The 17497-nt window shown below is 38.4% G+C and overlaps 1 protein-coding gene across 1 annotated transcript; it reads left to right on the forward strand.

The window, feature by feature from the left end:
- The first annotated feature begins 1846 nt into the window (after nucleotides 1-1846).
- LOC139981136 (GTPase Era, mitochondrial-like) lies at nucleotides 1847-13697 on the forward strand. The gene is made up of 11 exons (XM_071993323.1): nucleotides 1847-1985; nucleotides 2812-2940; nucleotides 3807-3934; nucleotides 5198-5275; nucleotides 6011-6057; nucleotides 7134-7195; nucleotides 8385-8497; nucleotides 9328-9966; nucleotides 10740-10889; nucleotides 11678-11758; nucleotides 12039-13697. Exons 1-11 carry the CDS (start codon nucleotides 1868-1870, stop codon nucleotides 12156-12158), a joined length of 1665 nt encoding a protein of 554 aa, XP_071849424.1. The 5' UTR covers nucleotides 1847-1867; the 3' UTR covers nucleotides 12159-13697.
- Nucleotides 13698-17497: the final 3800 nt, after the last annotated feature.

Raw genomic sequence — 17497 nt, forward strand, 5'->3', positions numbered from 1 at the left:
CAGCAAACATCGGAGGGGGGATACTCTCTTTCCTGGAAATTGAGTGGAAGTTCTATCTATTTTCACTGTTTTTGTCACGTTCGATGTACCTAAAAGTCACTTAATTCTGGATTTAAAATGGGGGTGATGCTCATAGCGGTGATGGAAAGAGTGATCAAAACAATTACGGAATTTTGCAGAAAGAACTTTAAAGATGAAACGCCTCCTACTAACATGCCGTGTTCATCGGAAAGAGAGGATAGGCCTATATATAAGATGAGCCCGAAAGCATTTTAAGCCGAGGAAGGTCACTATAACAGGAAACTCAAAATGTCGTTACTTTTATAGTTCTCTATTTTTTCTAAGATTATGGCCTCGTTTCGTTGAGATTTGTGACTTTTACTCTTTTCTCTGCATGTGTACTCTTTGTAGAACGTATCAAAATGCGGTTTAGTTATTATAGCATCGTATACTATACGGCGGTGCACTATTCTGGTCAGCAGTATAGCTAACTTAATTCATATTAGAATTAAGAGAAAGTATTTAATCGTTAATTGATTGATTTACAAATTGATCGATAGGATGATTATTTCATAAATGTATTCATTTGAACAATAATTGACAAATTAATTTGAATATTGACTGATTGATTAACTTTCTACCGCCAGAGCTAGACTGAAAGAACAGAAAAGAACAGAAAAGAGCGCAAGGCGAAGGGATGCAGATTTAGTATCGTTTGCAAAGCAGAATTACATCACCAAGTGCAACAGTGCTATTTCAAACCAACTAGCCTTCGTAGTTCCTTCTCTAAACATCCTCCGTAACCCCATCCTTCCCCCAACCCCCATCTCTCCTTCCAAAGGAAAATGGTGACTATTGGGTGCGCCTTTGGTTTGTTATCCCTGTCGGTTATGGTATATATGTGTTTATTCTTCTTTTGTTCCTTGCAGTACCTTGGTTTGGACTTAATTACTATGTTGTATATATATATATATATATATATATATATATATATATATATATATTTATATATATATATATATATATATATATATATATATAAACAAATTAAAAAAAACTGTTCTTAACACGATGTATGTCCAACCCTTCCCTAAGAACAATGATATTTCAGAATGATGATGCATGTAGGCGGGGCTTACATGGAAATTTATCATCTTCACTTGTGTTTGGCAGCCGTCAGTGGGTATGTGCTTAAATCCTCCAATATCCCATCAGAGCCATATATTGCTAAGCCTGGTTGATCGGTTATGGGAACTCGAAGTTCCCCCCCCCCCTCCTCCCCCAACACACGCACACCTCTAGGGTCTAGAGGTTTTTTCTGCGAACGTCCATGCTCACAATAATTTCATGCGGTATTGTAATTTTCATATGATTGCAATGCTTCCATTTATTTAATTTCCTGATTTAATATTAATTTGGAAAAGAGCAAAGAAATTAATGTCTAGAACGAGACTGGATCCAGTGACCTTGCAAGTTCAGTCAGTTTTCCCTTGTTCATTTACTCAACATTAATTTGAGGGAAGCTTAACTGGAGAATACCTTCAAATGAAAATCGACTTTTTAGCTTTCGCGTAACCTTATACATTTAAATCAACCATGCATATTTGCCAACTGGATGAATCAGAATGGCTTCATAGTAACGTGGCATAAAAGACGCATGAAAAATGAATTTTAGATATATTTAGGTCGAGGTAATACGGCCTATATCTTATAATTAAGAATGATTTACAAACTATCGGAATGGTTTGGGGTATAAGGCTATAATGGTAAGGCCGTTGGCCGTAATGGTGACCCGAAAGGAGCTGAATACATAGCTCATAGTATAGCAATGAATTGCTATTAACTTCTGGTCAGTCCTGCAACAAAGATGGCGACCTCCATGAACATGTGTCCCTTGATACGTCCCTTTCTATTTTCAAGGAAATTGTCACGTATGGCTCCATTTGTGACTTGTAATGATTTGCATGGAGCTCTTTACTCACAGTGTATGTTCATTATTCGGTTTTAATTTATATCGAATCTTCTTTCATTAAGTATAAAGCTAAAGATTGAATTGCCAGTCACTGGCAGGCGAAACGTTATTTCTACTGATAATGATATAGGCCGAGGCTTGGGCAGTATATAGCCTAGGTTAAGCCAAGGCTTTATGTACAGTGTTAGACCACTATTAACCCTGTCTTAGGTCTACACCCATGGTGTATGCTATGACAACCTACAGTTATTAGCAGTCGTCAGCAAAATGGAAGAATTTTTGTGATCAAAAGCACTGAATTTAATTCTAACAACAGTTTGTGAGGTGGTACAATATGGACTGAGATTTAAAGGTATAAAGAACAGTGGGAGCTAATCACCAAATCGTCTGGTCAATAATGATGGCGCGTTTACTTAGTTATCAGATCTTTGGTTGAATAAACAAGGTGCTTATGCACATGATCTTATGTTAAACAAGTGATGCACTGGTGCCTATCTACCCGATTGTCGGAGTCGGCTTCAACGACTTCTCCTTACCCCATCCAGGTGCTTACAAACATACTTAAATATGTGTTTATACAGCACCCTACAGTAAGATAGTATAATGCATCTGAACACTTAGTGCAGTTTGACTGTTTAAATGAGATGCATTATAGACACAAATTCGTTCCTCTATGGCTTGATGAGCCTCTCAGCTCACAGTCTGTGATTAGATATGCAAGTGCATCATGCTTCTTCAGCAGACGGTCGAGTAGACAGCCACAAGTCCCACCTCCATCAAGAAAACTGTACACTATAAGTATAACGTGTGAGAATATTTCTTATGTTATTTTTGTATAGATCATGATAAGCTACATCTGTCACAAGACCTGCCAGCCAAGGACCAAGCGATGACTCAAAGAAAACAAGAGGAGACTTTGAATGATGACCCAGACACTTCCTTCTTCAACCCTGTGAGCTTAGATAAAGGTTGGTATTACTAAAATAACCACTAATTTACAATATCTATGATATGACAAGAAGATATGATGCATCACTTTATTTCAAGGTTGAGTCAGACCTCATACCTGTAGCCAGTAATATTTATCTACTCCACTTGAACAAATTTTACAAACCTCTTTGAGCCACTTTGCTTGGGTTGTTAAGTGACTCATTAAAGGGTGTAAAGACTCGCGCACAAAGAAACGTCTCATGCCGGTAATCTGACCTATTTTGAATGGGGTGTAACAGAAGTGTTGGACACCACCATCGATCCCAGAAAATATACACACACAGCTTGCTACTGTCGGTAATTAGACACTAGTGTACAGTCAGTACATACAGCTATGGTCAATACACACAGCACAGTGTACAAACAATACAGCGATGGACATCTCAGGTCCAGCTATAGGTAACAAGGTATCACGTTTCATTACTGTCTGCATTTTGTAGCGACACAAACAAAACGTCACTTGCAAGCAACAGAAAGGTAACTTTTTCAGATGGCTACACGCGGTTTGGGGCGAGTCTTCAATGCCTTTAAGCCACTAATGACAAAGCAACGTGCAACATGATATTGGTCTCTTGTATTATTCACACAGTTATTAGCTATGCAGTATCAAAAACCTAGAGAAATAAAAACAAATTGAGCAATATTCTCCCCCCCCCCCCCCCCAAATAAGTCCCTGTTTCAGATGCATGCAAACTGACGTTGTTATCATTTGAAAATGAGAAACGAAGGCTGAAATTCACTTAAAGTTACATTTTGGTTTTACAGCTTGATTGTTTCTGTCAATTCTAAATAATATCTTCCTTTCCTTTGTTTACTTCTGACTACTGTGGTGATTTTGTTTCAGCTGCTCATGAGATGCTCTTGATCAGAAAACCGAACCAGCCAGCCGATGCTCGTGTCCTTAGGGTCGCCATCATCGGGAGTCCAAATGCTGGCAAATCAACCTTAGTGAATGGAGTACTCAAAAGAAGAGTAAGATATTGAGCCCTCACCATTTCCTTCTTTTTTTCCCATTTTTTGGGGAAAAATATGTATTTGGTTTACAGATTATATGTTGTATGATTATTTCTGTGTTTCAATGATTGGTCGGTAATCATTCTTGCATCCATTCTTTCATACATTCAATCAATGCATTAAGTCATGCATTTGTCCATTCATTTATTCATTCAATCAATAATTCATTCATTGCTTTTGGTGGTGTATTTCACCCATTCTGTGATGCATTCATTCATGCAATTTATCATTCATTCATCCATTCATCAGTTTCAGTCAGTCATTCAACACTATTTCCTTCGATTTTATGTGTATTTTTTATGATTTAATTAATTTTTTATTGGAACATTTTGCTAAGAAAGTATACCTACTGACAACATTCAATGTTGTTGCCACTTCATTTACAACAGTGGGGTGTACTGAAAGAAAGCAAAGAAATGAAAACACTGTAGTGCACGACAGTTTTTTGTTCATATCTTGCATATTGTTCGTTGTTAGTACTTATTTTAAATTATTTTAATGATTTAATTATTAAATCATGGAATACTTTCAGTACTAGGTTCTGTGAGAGTGGGAAGTGCTGGTATTCATAAAGCTGATGTTCTCATACAGAATTAATTGTATGTAAACATGGCAGTATGCATTGATCCTGTAGACTGGGGCCGGGCCACCATTTTAGAAAGGAAGAAGTGTGGCCCCTGGGGTTGTTGAAGGCATCTATCGTGTTGGGGGGGGGTGGGTTGTGTGGATCCTCTCTAAGAATAAAAATTACACGTGAAATGTTGCATTCTGTGGCAAATGTAGGCCTCTAAAGTAGGTTGTGCTAAATGTTTGTGGGTGTGTGTGTGGGGGGGGGGGGTGGTTGAAAAGGATTGGAGTGAACACTCCACACATCTCCCATCCCATAGATCCATACTTGATGGAGACAGGAAAATGAAACAGAAAAAACATGTCATGTGTCATTCTTACCATACATGAGCAATTAAGAGTCGGGGCAGTAGCATTTCATGGTCCTATTTGCCTAATAGCAGAACTACAGTAGCATCTGATATTTTGTTATTGCCTTCAGTGATCCATATCAAAGTCTTGCATCTGACTGATGTATTTCAGACCTGTAGGGTGTTCCGGTTTTATTCATGTTTATCACAGATTGAAAAAAATATTGAATGTCTATAATATTTTTTAAGTTTAAAAAAAAAGAAAACGTCACTGAATGCCTTCCTATTGTTGTTCCTCTTGTAGATATTCTCAGTATCAAGGAAAGTACACACGACGAGGGCACGTGCAACAGGTGTACTTACCCATGGGAGGAATCAGATTGTGAGTACTTCATGTTCTCTCACCCCTCACCCCCCTGCTCCCAGCTTTCCTTCTCGTACACACACCAACAATATGGTGTAGCATCATTACCCTTGGGCCGAATAAGATTATGAGTACTGGGCTATTTGTCAAGTGGATAAATGCATTAACTGTACATTTACTGTACATGGTAATGTTGAAGAATACTCCAAACTCTCAATATTTACATCAAAACTGCACCTACCAGACAACTCTTCAAGAGGACCACTAAAACCCCTCCTTACTGTATATTTTGAAATAACTAAAAGTGGGCATTTGATATTAGTGCATTAGAAAAAATACTGTAGTTGTGGTTTTTGGGACGATGATGCTCTTGTTAAAAGAATGTAAATGGCAGGAAAAGTGTGTTTTGAGGGATAAAGGACAATCTTTTAGAATGACTTTAGGCACGAACTTAACGTTTGATATGTTGTAGACCATTAAAATACATTGTTATCAGCCTTAAAGGAGCGTCCCAAAAGATTTAGCATATTTGAAAGCTGAATAGTGTTGAAAAACCAGAATACTATAGAAAAATTCCTAGCACTCAAATATTTCTCTTCTTGTGGGTATGATACATCATCAGGACTAAAATTCTGCAGAAAATCATCAATTTAAGTTGGGAGATGGAAAGCCAAGGGCGGTCTGTAGCTAGTATGCAGTACGCACTATTTAATCTCAGGGTGTAATATCAATATCTCTTTATTTTGTCTTTAGATTTTTCTGGACACTCCTGGAATTGTTAATCACAAACATGGCAGAAAGTAAGTACAGGAGACAAGCCCTCCTCAGTGGTTTGTGAACTTAGCAGAGAAAGATCTGTGTTTGTCAGTAAGCGATCTTCTGCAGATCCACATCTTCTACGATACAGAGACAAGAGCAGAATCAACATTGTTACTTTGTGCCAATTGTTAGCATTGATCCAATGCCTTAGGATAGTATGTGACGATGCAAGGCAAACATTAGTACAAGGCAAGGCATTCAAACAGTTCATCATAGCATTCAAGAAGTACTTCATAGCATTCAAGAAGTACTTCATGTCATTCAAACAGTACTTCATAGCATTAAAGAAGTACTTCATAGCATTCAAACAGTACTTCAAAAGCATTATACTAGTGCTACAAAGCATTTAAGTATTACCTCATAGCATTCAAGAAGTGCTTCTTGTCATTCAAGAAGTACTTCTTGTTATTTAAGAAGTACTTCATAGCACTCAACAAGTACTTCATGTCATGCATGAAGTACTTTAAAACATTCAAGAAGTACTTCATAGCATTCAAGAAGTACTTTATGTCATTCAAGATGTACTTCATAACATTCATCATGTACTTCATACCATTTCAACAAGTACTTTATAGCATTCAAGAAGTACTTCATAGCATTCACATAGTACCTCATGGCATTCAAGAAGTACTTCATGACATTCAAGAAGTACTTCATAGCATTCAAGAAGTACTTCATGTCATTCAAGAAGTACTTAAAAGCTTTCAAGAAGTACTTCATTTGCTGCTAAATGGTCTAGGTTTTGTACTTATTAACTTGTTGAATGTAAAGAGTGGTTTTGTGACCACAGTCACTGGACTCCACTTACAAGTTAAGGGGAAAAACTTAAATTTATAGCAAATCATGACAAAATGAAGTTTCTCTGTTCTGATATATGTTGAAATTGAACATAAAAGTAACAACTGCCAGTTGGCTAAAGAAAAGAACATTTTTATGTATGCTCTTCCAGAAATTCCGTGTGAGTCCTTGAAGGAATTGTCAATATGCAATGTTTTTAAAATAAATATCGGAAAATATCATGTAATTTATACTGCCACTGCTCTATTCCTGTTTCTAGACATCAACTTCCCCGACCTCTTCTAATTGATGCAAAAAACGTCCTGGAAGAAGCTGATCTTGGTTAGTACAAATTAATTAAAACATATAATCACTACATGTAAAATTGCAATCCATTCAAAAAAGAACTTGATGTTAACATTTCCTGAATAATCGCACCTGGTGAAAATCGCCTGACTTGACTGGGAACAACTAGGTTTGATGTAACCCTGAAGGTCTTAATGTTGATCAAAACCAAGGTCCAAGAATTATGAGACGGCTGAAGTTGATGGCTTATCAAAATGGCTAGAAATTATCTACATCTTAAGGCGGCAACCACATCCTCATAGCATTTTGTTTTGGGAAGATCCAAATTTTGTCAATTTTTTTGTACTCTGGAAAAGGCATCTGGCAACTAAAGAGTGATTGATAGCATCAGGGCACTTTGGCTGAAAGTGTTTTTCGTTAGAATATTTCAAATCATTTTATTGACAGAGGAAAAAAAAAAAATTCTACCAAAAAAGATGCATTTGATGAAATTTTAAGGTACTGAGCACATTCTAGATGAGTTAGGATTGAAAGATGAATCAAAACAAGAAGAATTTAATAGCCTCAACATTTAAGCTTTTGGAGAGCATTTGCCCAGATGACATCACAGACCACCCACTGTGATCCATCTTCCTGGAGTAGTTGAAGGTTAAGCCGTTCAAAATAGATTACATTCGATCAACCATATCTCGGGTTAGCGACATGATATTGCGATGGGGTTTTCAACAAGCAGCGTGCAATATTTTTTCCCTTCAATGTAACGTTTACATTGTTTGTCACCAGGATATCCCCTCAAAGCAGGCAGTAGCGTATCAAAAGATGCAAAATGAGCATCGTAGAGAATATTTTCAACAAATATTTCTGTGTGGATACTCTGCGGTGAAATTTATATTGGATAAATTGTCTGTTTGTACACTGGTATTGAAGGATCCATATGAATCAGTCAATCAGGTCCCAACTGATGTGAGACAAAGTTTTACGATCGGGCATACAGTATGAAAGCAGTTCTTTTCAAAAAAAGATGTCTCTTGTACATTTCAGTAGAAACACAAAGCATGTGTTAGCCATCTTTGTTTCGTGACATTTTTTGTTTTCTGAAGTTGCCATGGATCCATGAAGTAAAATGAACCACAGATAACTTAGTGCAAGACATGAATATGTAATATGCTACCAAAGGTAGATTAATTCCGGAGATTATTATTTTTTTTTTTCAATTTTTATTTAGTTGCAGTGATTGTTGATGCAAGCAATAAGTGGACCAGGTGTAAACTGGACCCTGAGATAATGGTGGCCCTTCACCATAACCCAGATGTTCCCACGGTACTCGTATTGAATAAGGTAGGAACAAAGCAAGTACCAAGTTTCAGTCTTATTCCTATTAAAGACATTTTACTTAGGTTATTTTCTCTGTAGATTATTAGTCTGTTTCTGCAATTTGTATGTATGTATGCATGTATTTGATATCATCCTGCAAGCAGGAACTCCCGAAGAAGCTATCATTGGCTTATCAAAGCCGCAAGCTGACCAGTCAGTCTGAAGTCAGTCTCTTAGAATTATATTTTAGCCTCCATGGTTAAGAATTGTCAATTGTCAATAACTCTGTAACTGGACAACGTACATTAATCTTGGAGTGACTCGAACTCGGGACCTTATGATTGAAAGGCACAGGCATTAACCACTAAGCTAACACTCCCTGTTTACCTTTCTACAGGAAGACAAAGGTTATATGAAATATTCTTTTAACATACTAACCATGTCAAGTCAGTGAGGTGTATGAATGTAAATCCATTATGCTTGTTCTTCATATATTTCATATACAAGGAAAGGAGTGAGATAGTGAGAAGGGGTTGTGTGTGTGCATCAGGGGTGGGAGGGGGGGTGGGTAGGGGAGAGGAGAATTTATTTTGTGGTACACTGATTATTGATTTATTCACATCATGCTTTATCAGTCTTTACAAGCTTCCGTTGTATACTATAATTCTATTAAATATCGTTAACAATCAAGGTTAATTCAGGCACAGCGCTAAAATAAAACGGTTCATACAAACTTGAATTTCTGGCTACATATGCCGACATTTAGGTTGTCTGGTTTGATTTAAATTTTTTATTTTTTTTATGACATCCGATGAGAAGGAAATAATGCGATGAAATCATTTCTCTTTGCACAGATTGATTTATTGCAAAACAAACAGGCTCTGTTTGAAATTGTGGCCGATCTCACCGAGGGCGTCGTCGGTGGTCAAGAGTTTGACTCTGGGAGGCAGTGGTCTTCGTCGGTCAAACGAAAACCGGAAACAACAGCAGGAGATGACTTCTCACCATCTGGCAGAGGAGGAAAAGCTTGGTTTGAAGAGGAAGAAGCCAACAGATCGAGGACAACAGGCGATCTAACTTCAGAGGGAGACAAAAATGGATCCACGGAACGGTTGCTAGGAGACGGAGAATCTAGAGAAACTGCAAGTGAGATTATTCAAAGGTCGCAACAGAAGAGTGAAACCGACGGATTACATTCAGACGATGAGGGAAAGTCACAAGAAGCAAATCGAGAACCGTTTCCTCATCTCGGGGATGATGATAAAAACAATAAGCTACAAGAATTAATTACGAACCTTGATCTACTAATCGGCGATGATCGTAGGAATGCCAGAGAGGTGACTCTGGGACGGGGGGAAAATGGTGAAAAGGGAAGTAAAAAGTCAGAACGAAATCGGATCGTGCAATCTTTGACGAAGAGGGTCGGGTGGCCTTTCTTCCAAGAGGTGTTTGTGGTCTCTGCTTTAAATGGCAACGGCATCGACAACCTTAAGGTAAGTTGGTCTCTCGCCATCGGGAAACTCATCACATTCTTGATGGGAGATGGGGAGAGAGGATAATCATATGAACTATTGTTTAGGTTCTATTATCCTTCTAGATCAGCACATGATATTTCATCTGGAATTGTTTATAACAGCTGTCCTAACAGTGACAGGATACAGTGATTGAACAAAGATAGTTTCATTCCATGGCTTCTTACCTCTATGATGATAATACAGCTCTAAATCACTTGACTTTTTATTTTTTTAATGTGCTGTTTGACTGAAACCAGTTGGTATACTCTTCTTCCCTTTCCCATCTCCATACCCCCTCCATTACCTCCCTTCTTCATATTTCCTTGTTAAAGTCAACCCCATTGCCTTTGTTTGGGTATGTGATCCTTAAAAAAATTCATCATATCAGAAAAATTGTATCATGTAATTTTTCGCATCTTGTGCTGATGAAGAAGGTAAACTAATTGCAAAAATAGTTTGAAAATCAAAGAGATCAAAAACTACTGTTAACAAATTGCTGAGCTGCTGCAAACAGCCTGCCAAGGTTAGATATATCAGAGTTAAAAAGGCCCTTCTTCCTTAGGAAACTATTTGCGTTTAGAAGATCCTGCTAGGATCAAAACTGTCACGGCCTCTTGCTTACATACATATATTGCAAAGTTAGACACCGTATCCTTGGCGAGAGTGAATACTGAGAATTTAATCAAGTCACACGCACTGGAATCATATTTCACTTGTTTTTATGTCACATTTTACACCCTCCGATATAACAGGACTACTTCATCCACTCAGCCAAGCCTGGGATGTGGGAATATCATTCAGATACCGTCACAGATCTGCCTCCGGAGGAGATTGTCTCTGAAGCAATTCGAGAAAAGTTACTGGAATACTTACCCCAAGAAGTGCCTTACAGAGTAAGACAGGTATGAAATCCAGGGACCATAGATTCTTCTTCCTTCCTTAAGTCATCATCATTCTACCCCCACCCCACCCCCCCCCTCCCGCACCCTCATCATGTCATTAACTGAAGTCCTACACTTCTAAGTTTAGAGTAATGTCCTTTCCTTAGACCGATGTGTTATATTTATCCGGTTCCGACCCATGAAGACGTTTTCTAAATTGTGTGGGCATACTTATCTAATATGTAAAGCAGTCAAAACATATTCAGGGTTAACCCCGCACACTTTTGATCATTTCATGGCTTCACCGCTGCACAAGATTATCTGCAATCCTTCATCCACCATTACATATTATCCTGTGTCTTTGTACACTGATGGACGACATCACAGGTGTATCTTACCTTCCTTCTTCTATGTCTGATTGGATATTATGTCTAGCGTTACTTCTACAGCGGCGGTCGGGTGTGATTGCGGGAAGGGAAGCAAAACACTTGTAACAAGTCCCCTTTGTAAGACTTAGTAAAGTTACAAAAGACTATTATCTTTCCAAAATATTTTCCTATTTGTGAAGAGGTTTTTCGTAATTTTGAAAAACATTCTGTGACTTGACATGGTTTTGTAAGTTCAAAAAGGCTCTTCATAATATGGCAAATATTGTTTGTAATTTCCTAAAAGTATTTTTTTCCTAATTTCAAAAGTTTTTTTTTTACCTTTTGAGTGTGTGGCAGCAGTATGCTTCCTTAATGAACATATTTGTCCACATTTTCTCTCCCTTTGTTTTATATCTCCTTTCCAAATTTTTTTTGAACCAGGTCAATGAATTATGGCAGATTGGTGAGAATGAAGAATTACAGATTTTTCACAAAATTGTGTGCAGCAAAAAATCCCATGTGGTAAGTAGTAAACAGAGCGACTGAACTAAGTATGTATTTCCTTGCGAAACAAAGGTACAGCATTTTCTGAATCTTAAAGACCCTCCTTCTGAACTTAGTTATTCATAGAATGTAATTACCTTTAAAAGTTTGTGCATTTTTTTTTCTGGGATACGACATCACAGGCGTATCTTACCTTCCTTCTATGTCTGTTTGGATATTATGTCTAGCACTACTTCTACAGCGGCGGTCTGATTGTTTCAGTAAATTAAATTCAAATTTTTTTTCTTCTTCTTCCCAGGGCATGATTGAAAAGCGCATGGGCAGGATTGTTAAAGAGGCAACGCAAGACCTCATGAACGCTTTTCATTGTGACGTCTTCCTCAAGATCCACGTTGCTTTTGAGTCTGGTTACAGATAACCGAGGTGACATCACAGTCCATCGAATGGCAGGAAGGAAATGAATATTTATCAGACTGTTAGTCACTGCAGCCAGTTGGGACAATTTCCTAATTCTAATACCTCTCTAAACTGTACTCCAATATCATGCTTCAAAGCACTGGCATTGAAAGAACAAACAGTTCCTAACCTTGATCTGATAGAAACATGATATTCATACTGTTCGTACTGACAATTCAAGTGCTCTGAAGCAGGACATGACACTACAGTATAGAAAAAATTGTCCCAACTGGGTGGTCACTGGCAATTTGCAGAAAGTGTGATATCCTAACGTGTGGTGCATTGCACAATTTTATTTTGCCGGTCATTGAAGGTCGGACGTCGACAGGGAAAGTTGTCATGTCGTCCATGAAGCGGTGCATTGTGGGTACTTGAATCAGAGAATGTGAAGTGCCGGGATGCTGAATTTTACTAAAACATATTCCGTGCTATTGCCCAGGGGCAGCGACCTTTGACCTTTTCCTGACATTGGAAGATGCAATTTTTTTTGTTTGTTAACAAAGCACAACTCTCATCAATGTCGATTTATTTTATGGGAGAAGGAATTGTTGGTGTTGAATAGGGAGGGGGCTGGCTGTATAATATCACTATGGATATAGAGAGAATGTGATGTAAAATATATCTTAATTAGAATATTTCTTCTAGTCACATTTCTTACGTTGACATTCTAGTCTTCCCCTTTTCGTGATTTCCATTGTTTTAATTTGTGTCTTTTCACCACATCTCAGGCGATTCGGTATCAATTGCATAAACATGATTATTACAGCCGGTTGGACAATTTTTCAATGATATTACCACTCTATACTGTCCTCTCATATCATGCTTCAAAACACTCGTACTGACAGTATGAAACAGTTCCTGACCTTTATCCGACAGGAAAATAGCCTTAGGTTATTCATACTATCAGTACAAGTGCTTTGAAGAATTATTTAGAAAATTTAACCTAACTGGGTGGGATTACTACCACAACTTATTAATATTACAAATATGTTTTGGTATGAGAAAGGAAGCCACTGAGTAAACTGTGTTACCTTGCCTAAAGTCGATTCTCAGAGGGAGGGGGAAAACAGAATATACCTTATATTATATGGATGGAGAAGGGTGGGGCCGGGGAAGGGCAGAGGCATGGTTAACTTAGGTAGTAACGCTATTGGTTTGAATGGATGTGCAAAGATTTGTGGTAGCGTGGGGTTGGAATTCCATTGAGCATGTGCAGCTCTATAACGTCAAGCTGAAGTTAAACAGTGCCACTATACCTTCAGAAAGTGATCCGTAGGAATTAACTTGTTTACAGGCGCGTAGCCAGGAATTTGCCTAGGGAGGGGCGAAACTGTAGATTCGGCATTACAAACTATCTAAGCGTAGCGCCACCATGGTTGGCGCGAAGCGTACAAGAAAATTTTGGCTGAAAATGCCTCCTAGATCGCTGAAAATGGCACTTCCCAGGCCTTGTAAGTTGCATCTTAGCATTTTCTCTTTTGAAAATACTATCAGTATCATAAAAACATTAAAAAAAATTTTAAAAATATGCTCAAGGAGGGAGCAGCTGCCCCCTTTGCCCCCCCCCCCCCTTGGCTACCAGCCTGCTTGTTTACTTGTTAAAAGTTTACTAAGCTGGTATGCTCAGAACCAAATAGACAGCGTTATTCTGGTATAGGGCAATAAATCGTCCATAACTGTGAATAATGTTTTTGTTGAAAGGATATGTTCCAAAAAGTGAGAAAAAATGTCTCCTCTTTAGTTTTTGTCAGAATTGGGCAACGAAATTTAAACTTCTTTTTGTTTTTTCTAAAACTGACAGCTTTAAATGGTCAGTACTGATGTCAGACAAAAATGATAATTCAAACAAATTTCCTCAAAAACAGGAACAAAACTACATGACCCACCAAGACTACAGCCCCCCACCCCACGAACCATAATGGAAGGGCCAGAGGCACAGATGTGTGCAGGGCATGAGCAGTGGTGTAACCATGGGTAGGGGTTTGGATGGAGGTGGCCAGAGGGATGTGAGGATGGCAGCAGTCTAGCTCGGGTCCTGGGGTTATTGCATCTGACTCTCACTTAAGGGGGTTGGGTTGTTAGGAATTCCCCCTTGCATACAATTTGAGGTCAAATGTTGTATTCTGATGCCTTTTTTATACAATAAATTAGGTCTAGAAGGAAAGTTTTGCAAATAAATCCTTGAGAATGTTTGTGTGAGGTTAAAATGGGTGTGTTCAGTCTTTGGGTTGTGCCGTCGTGAGCTTTGGAGGAGTGATCAGTATTCCGAGAGTGAAAGTAAAAAGATTACACCTAATGAATGTAAAAAAAAGGTTTCACGTGATTGACCATGCGGAGGAGTATGGAAATTTTGCGATAGCCCATAAGTGCCAAACAAAAAATATTTTTAATTCGTAATTACGAATTAATAATTCGTAATTACGAAATAGTAAAACTTCTTTTGGTAAGAGCAAAATTGCTTAATCAGTGATTAGCCTGCTATATTCGGTCGATGCACTGTGTTTATCGATCGAGAATCCTGATTTTCTTGGTTTGAAAATGTTGGCTGCCAAAAGCGTCCACTAACGCGTATCTTACCTTCCTTCTATGTCTGTTTGGATATTATGTCTAGCACTACTTCTACAGCGGCGGTCTGATTGTTTCAGTAAATTAAATTCAAATTTTTTTTCTTCTTCTTCCCAGGGCATGATTGAAAAGCGCATGGGCAGGATTGTTAAAGAGGCAACGCAAGACCTCATGAACGCTTTTCATTGTGACGTCTTCCTCAAGATCCACGTTGCTTTTGAGTCTGGTTACAGATAACCGAGGTGACATCACAGTCCATCGAATGGCAGGAAGGAAATGAATATTTATCAGACTGTTAGTCACTGCAGCCAGTTGGGACAATTTCCTAATTCTAATACCTCTCTAAACTGTACTCCAATATCATGCTTCAAAGCACTGGCATTGAAAGAACAAACAGTTCCTAACCTTGATCTGATAGAAACATGATATTCATACTGTTCGTACTGACAATTCAAGTGCTCTGAAGCAGGACATGACACTACAGTATAGAAAAAATTGTCCCAACTGGGTGGTCACTGGCAATTTGCAGAAAGTGTGATATCCTAACGTGTGGTGCATTGCACAATTTTATTTTGCCGGTCATTGAAGGTCGGACGTCGACAGGGAAAGTTGTCATGTCGTCCATGAAGCGGTGCATTGTGGGTACTTGAATCAGAGAATGTGAAGTGCCGGGATGCTGAATTTTACTAAAACATATTCCGTGCTATTGCCCAGGGGCAGCGACCTTTGACCTTTTCCTGACATTGGAAGATGCAATTTTTTTTGTTTGTTAACAAAGCACAACTCTCATCAATGTCGATTTATTTTATGGGAGAAGGAATTGTTGGTGTTGAATAGGGAGGGGGCTGGCTGTATAATATCACTATGGATATAGAGAGAATGTGATGTAAAATATATCTTAATTAGAATATTTCTTCTAGTCACATTTCTTACGTTGACATTCTAGTCTTCCCCTTTTCGTGATTTCCATTGTTTTAATTTGTGTCTTTTCACCACATCTCAGGCGATTCGGTATCAATTGCATAAACATGATTATTACAGCCGGTTGGACAATTTTTCAATGATATTACCACTCTATACTGTCCTCTCATATCATGCTTCAAAACACTCGTACTGACAGTATGAAACAGTTCCTGACCTTTATCCGACAGGAAAATAGCCTTAGGTTATTCATACTATCAGTACAAGTGCTTTGAAGAATTATTTAGAAAATTTAACCTAACTGGGTGGGATTACTACCACAACTTATTAATATTACAAATATGTTTTGGTATGAGAAAGGAAGCCACTGAGTAAACTGTGTTACCTTGCCTAAAGTCGATTCTCAGAGGGAGGGGGAAAACAGAATATACCTTATATTATATGGATGGAGAAGGGTGGGGCCGGGGAAGGGCAGAGGCATGGTTAACTTAGGTAGTAACGCTATTGGTTTGAATGGATGTGCAAAGATTTGTGGTAGCGTGGGGTTGGAATTCCATTGAGCATGTGCAGCTCTATAACGTCAAGCTGAAGTTAAACAGTGCCACTATACCTTCAGAAAGTGATCCGTAGGAATTAACTTGTTTACAGGCGCGTAGCCAGGAATTTGCCTAGGGAGGGGCGAAACTGTAGATTCGGCATTACAAACTATCTAAGCGTAGCGCCACCATGGTTGGCGCGAAGCGTACAAGAAAATTTTGGCTGAAAATGCCTCCTAGATCGCTGAAAATGGCACTTCCCAGGCCTTGTAAGTTGCATCTTAGCATTTTCTCTTTTGAAAATACTATCAGTATCATAAAAACATTAAAAAAATTTTTAAAAATATGCTCAAGGAGGGAGCAGCTGCCCCCTTTGCCCCCCCCCCCCCTTGGCTACCAGCCTGCTTGTTTACTTGTTAAAAGTTTACTAAGCTGGTATGCTCAGAACCAAATAGACAGCGTTATTCTGGTATAGGGCAATAAATCGTCCATAACTGTGAATAATGTTTTTGTTGAAAGGATATGTTCCAAAAAGTGAGAAAAAATGTCTCCTCTTTAGTTTTTGTCAGAATTGGGCAACGAAATTTAAACTTCTTTTTGTTTTTTCTAAAACTGACAGCTTTAAATGGTCAGTACTGATGTCAGACAAAAATGATAATTCAAACAAATTTCCTCAAAAACAGGAACAAAACTACATGACCCACCAAGACTACAGCCCCCCACCCCACGAACCATAATGGAAGGGCCAGAGGCACAGATGTGTGCAGGGCATGAGCAGTGGTGTAACCATGGGTAGGGGTTTGGATGGAGGTGGCCAGAGGGATGTGAGGATGGCAGCAGTCTAGCTCGGGTCCTGGGGTTATTGCATCTGACTCTCACTTAAGGGGGTTGGGTTGTTAGGAATTTCCCCTTGCATACAATTTGAGGTCAAATGTTGTATTCTGATGCCTTTTTTATACAATAAATTAGGTCTAGAAGGAAAGTTTTGCAAATAAATCCTTGAGAATGTTTGTGTGAGGTTAAAATGGGTGTGTTCAGTCTTTGGGTTGTGCCGTCGTGAGCTTTGGAGGAGTGATCAGTATTCCGAGAGTGAAAGTAAAAAGATTACACCTAATGAATGTAAAAAAAAGGTTTCACGTGATTGACCATGCGGAGGAGTATGGAAATTTTGCGATAGCCCATAAGTGCCAAACAAAAAATATTTTTAATTCGTAATTACGAATTAATAATTCGTAATTACGAAATAGTAAAACTTCTTTTGGTAAGAGCAAAATTGCTT

Source organism: Apostichopus japonicus, chromosome 15, assembly GCF_037975245.1.
Source record: "Apostichopus japonicus isolate 1M-3 chromosome 15, ASM3797524v1, whole genome shotgun sequence".
In the NCBI taxonomy this organism is placed as follows: Eukaryota; Metazoa; Echinodermata; class Holothuroidea; order Aspidochirotida; family Stichopodidae; genus Apostichopus; species Apostichopus japonicus.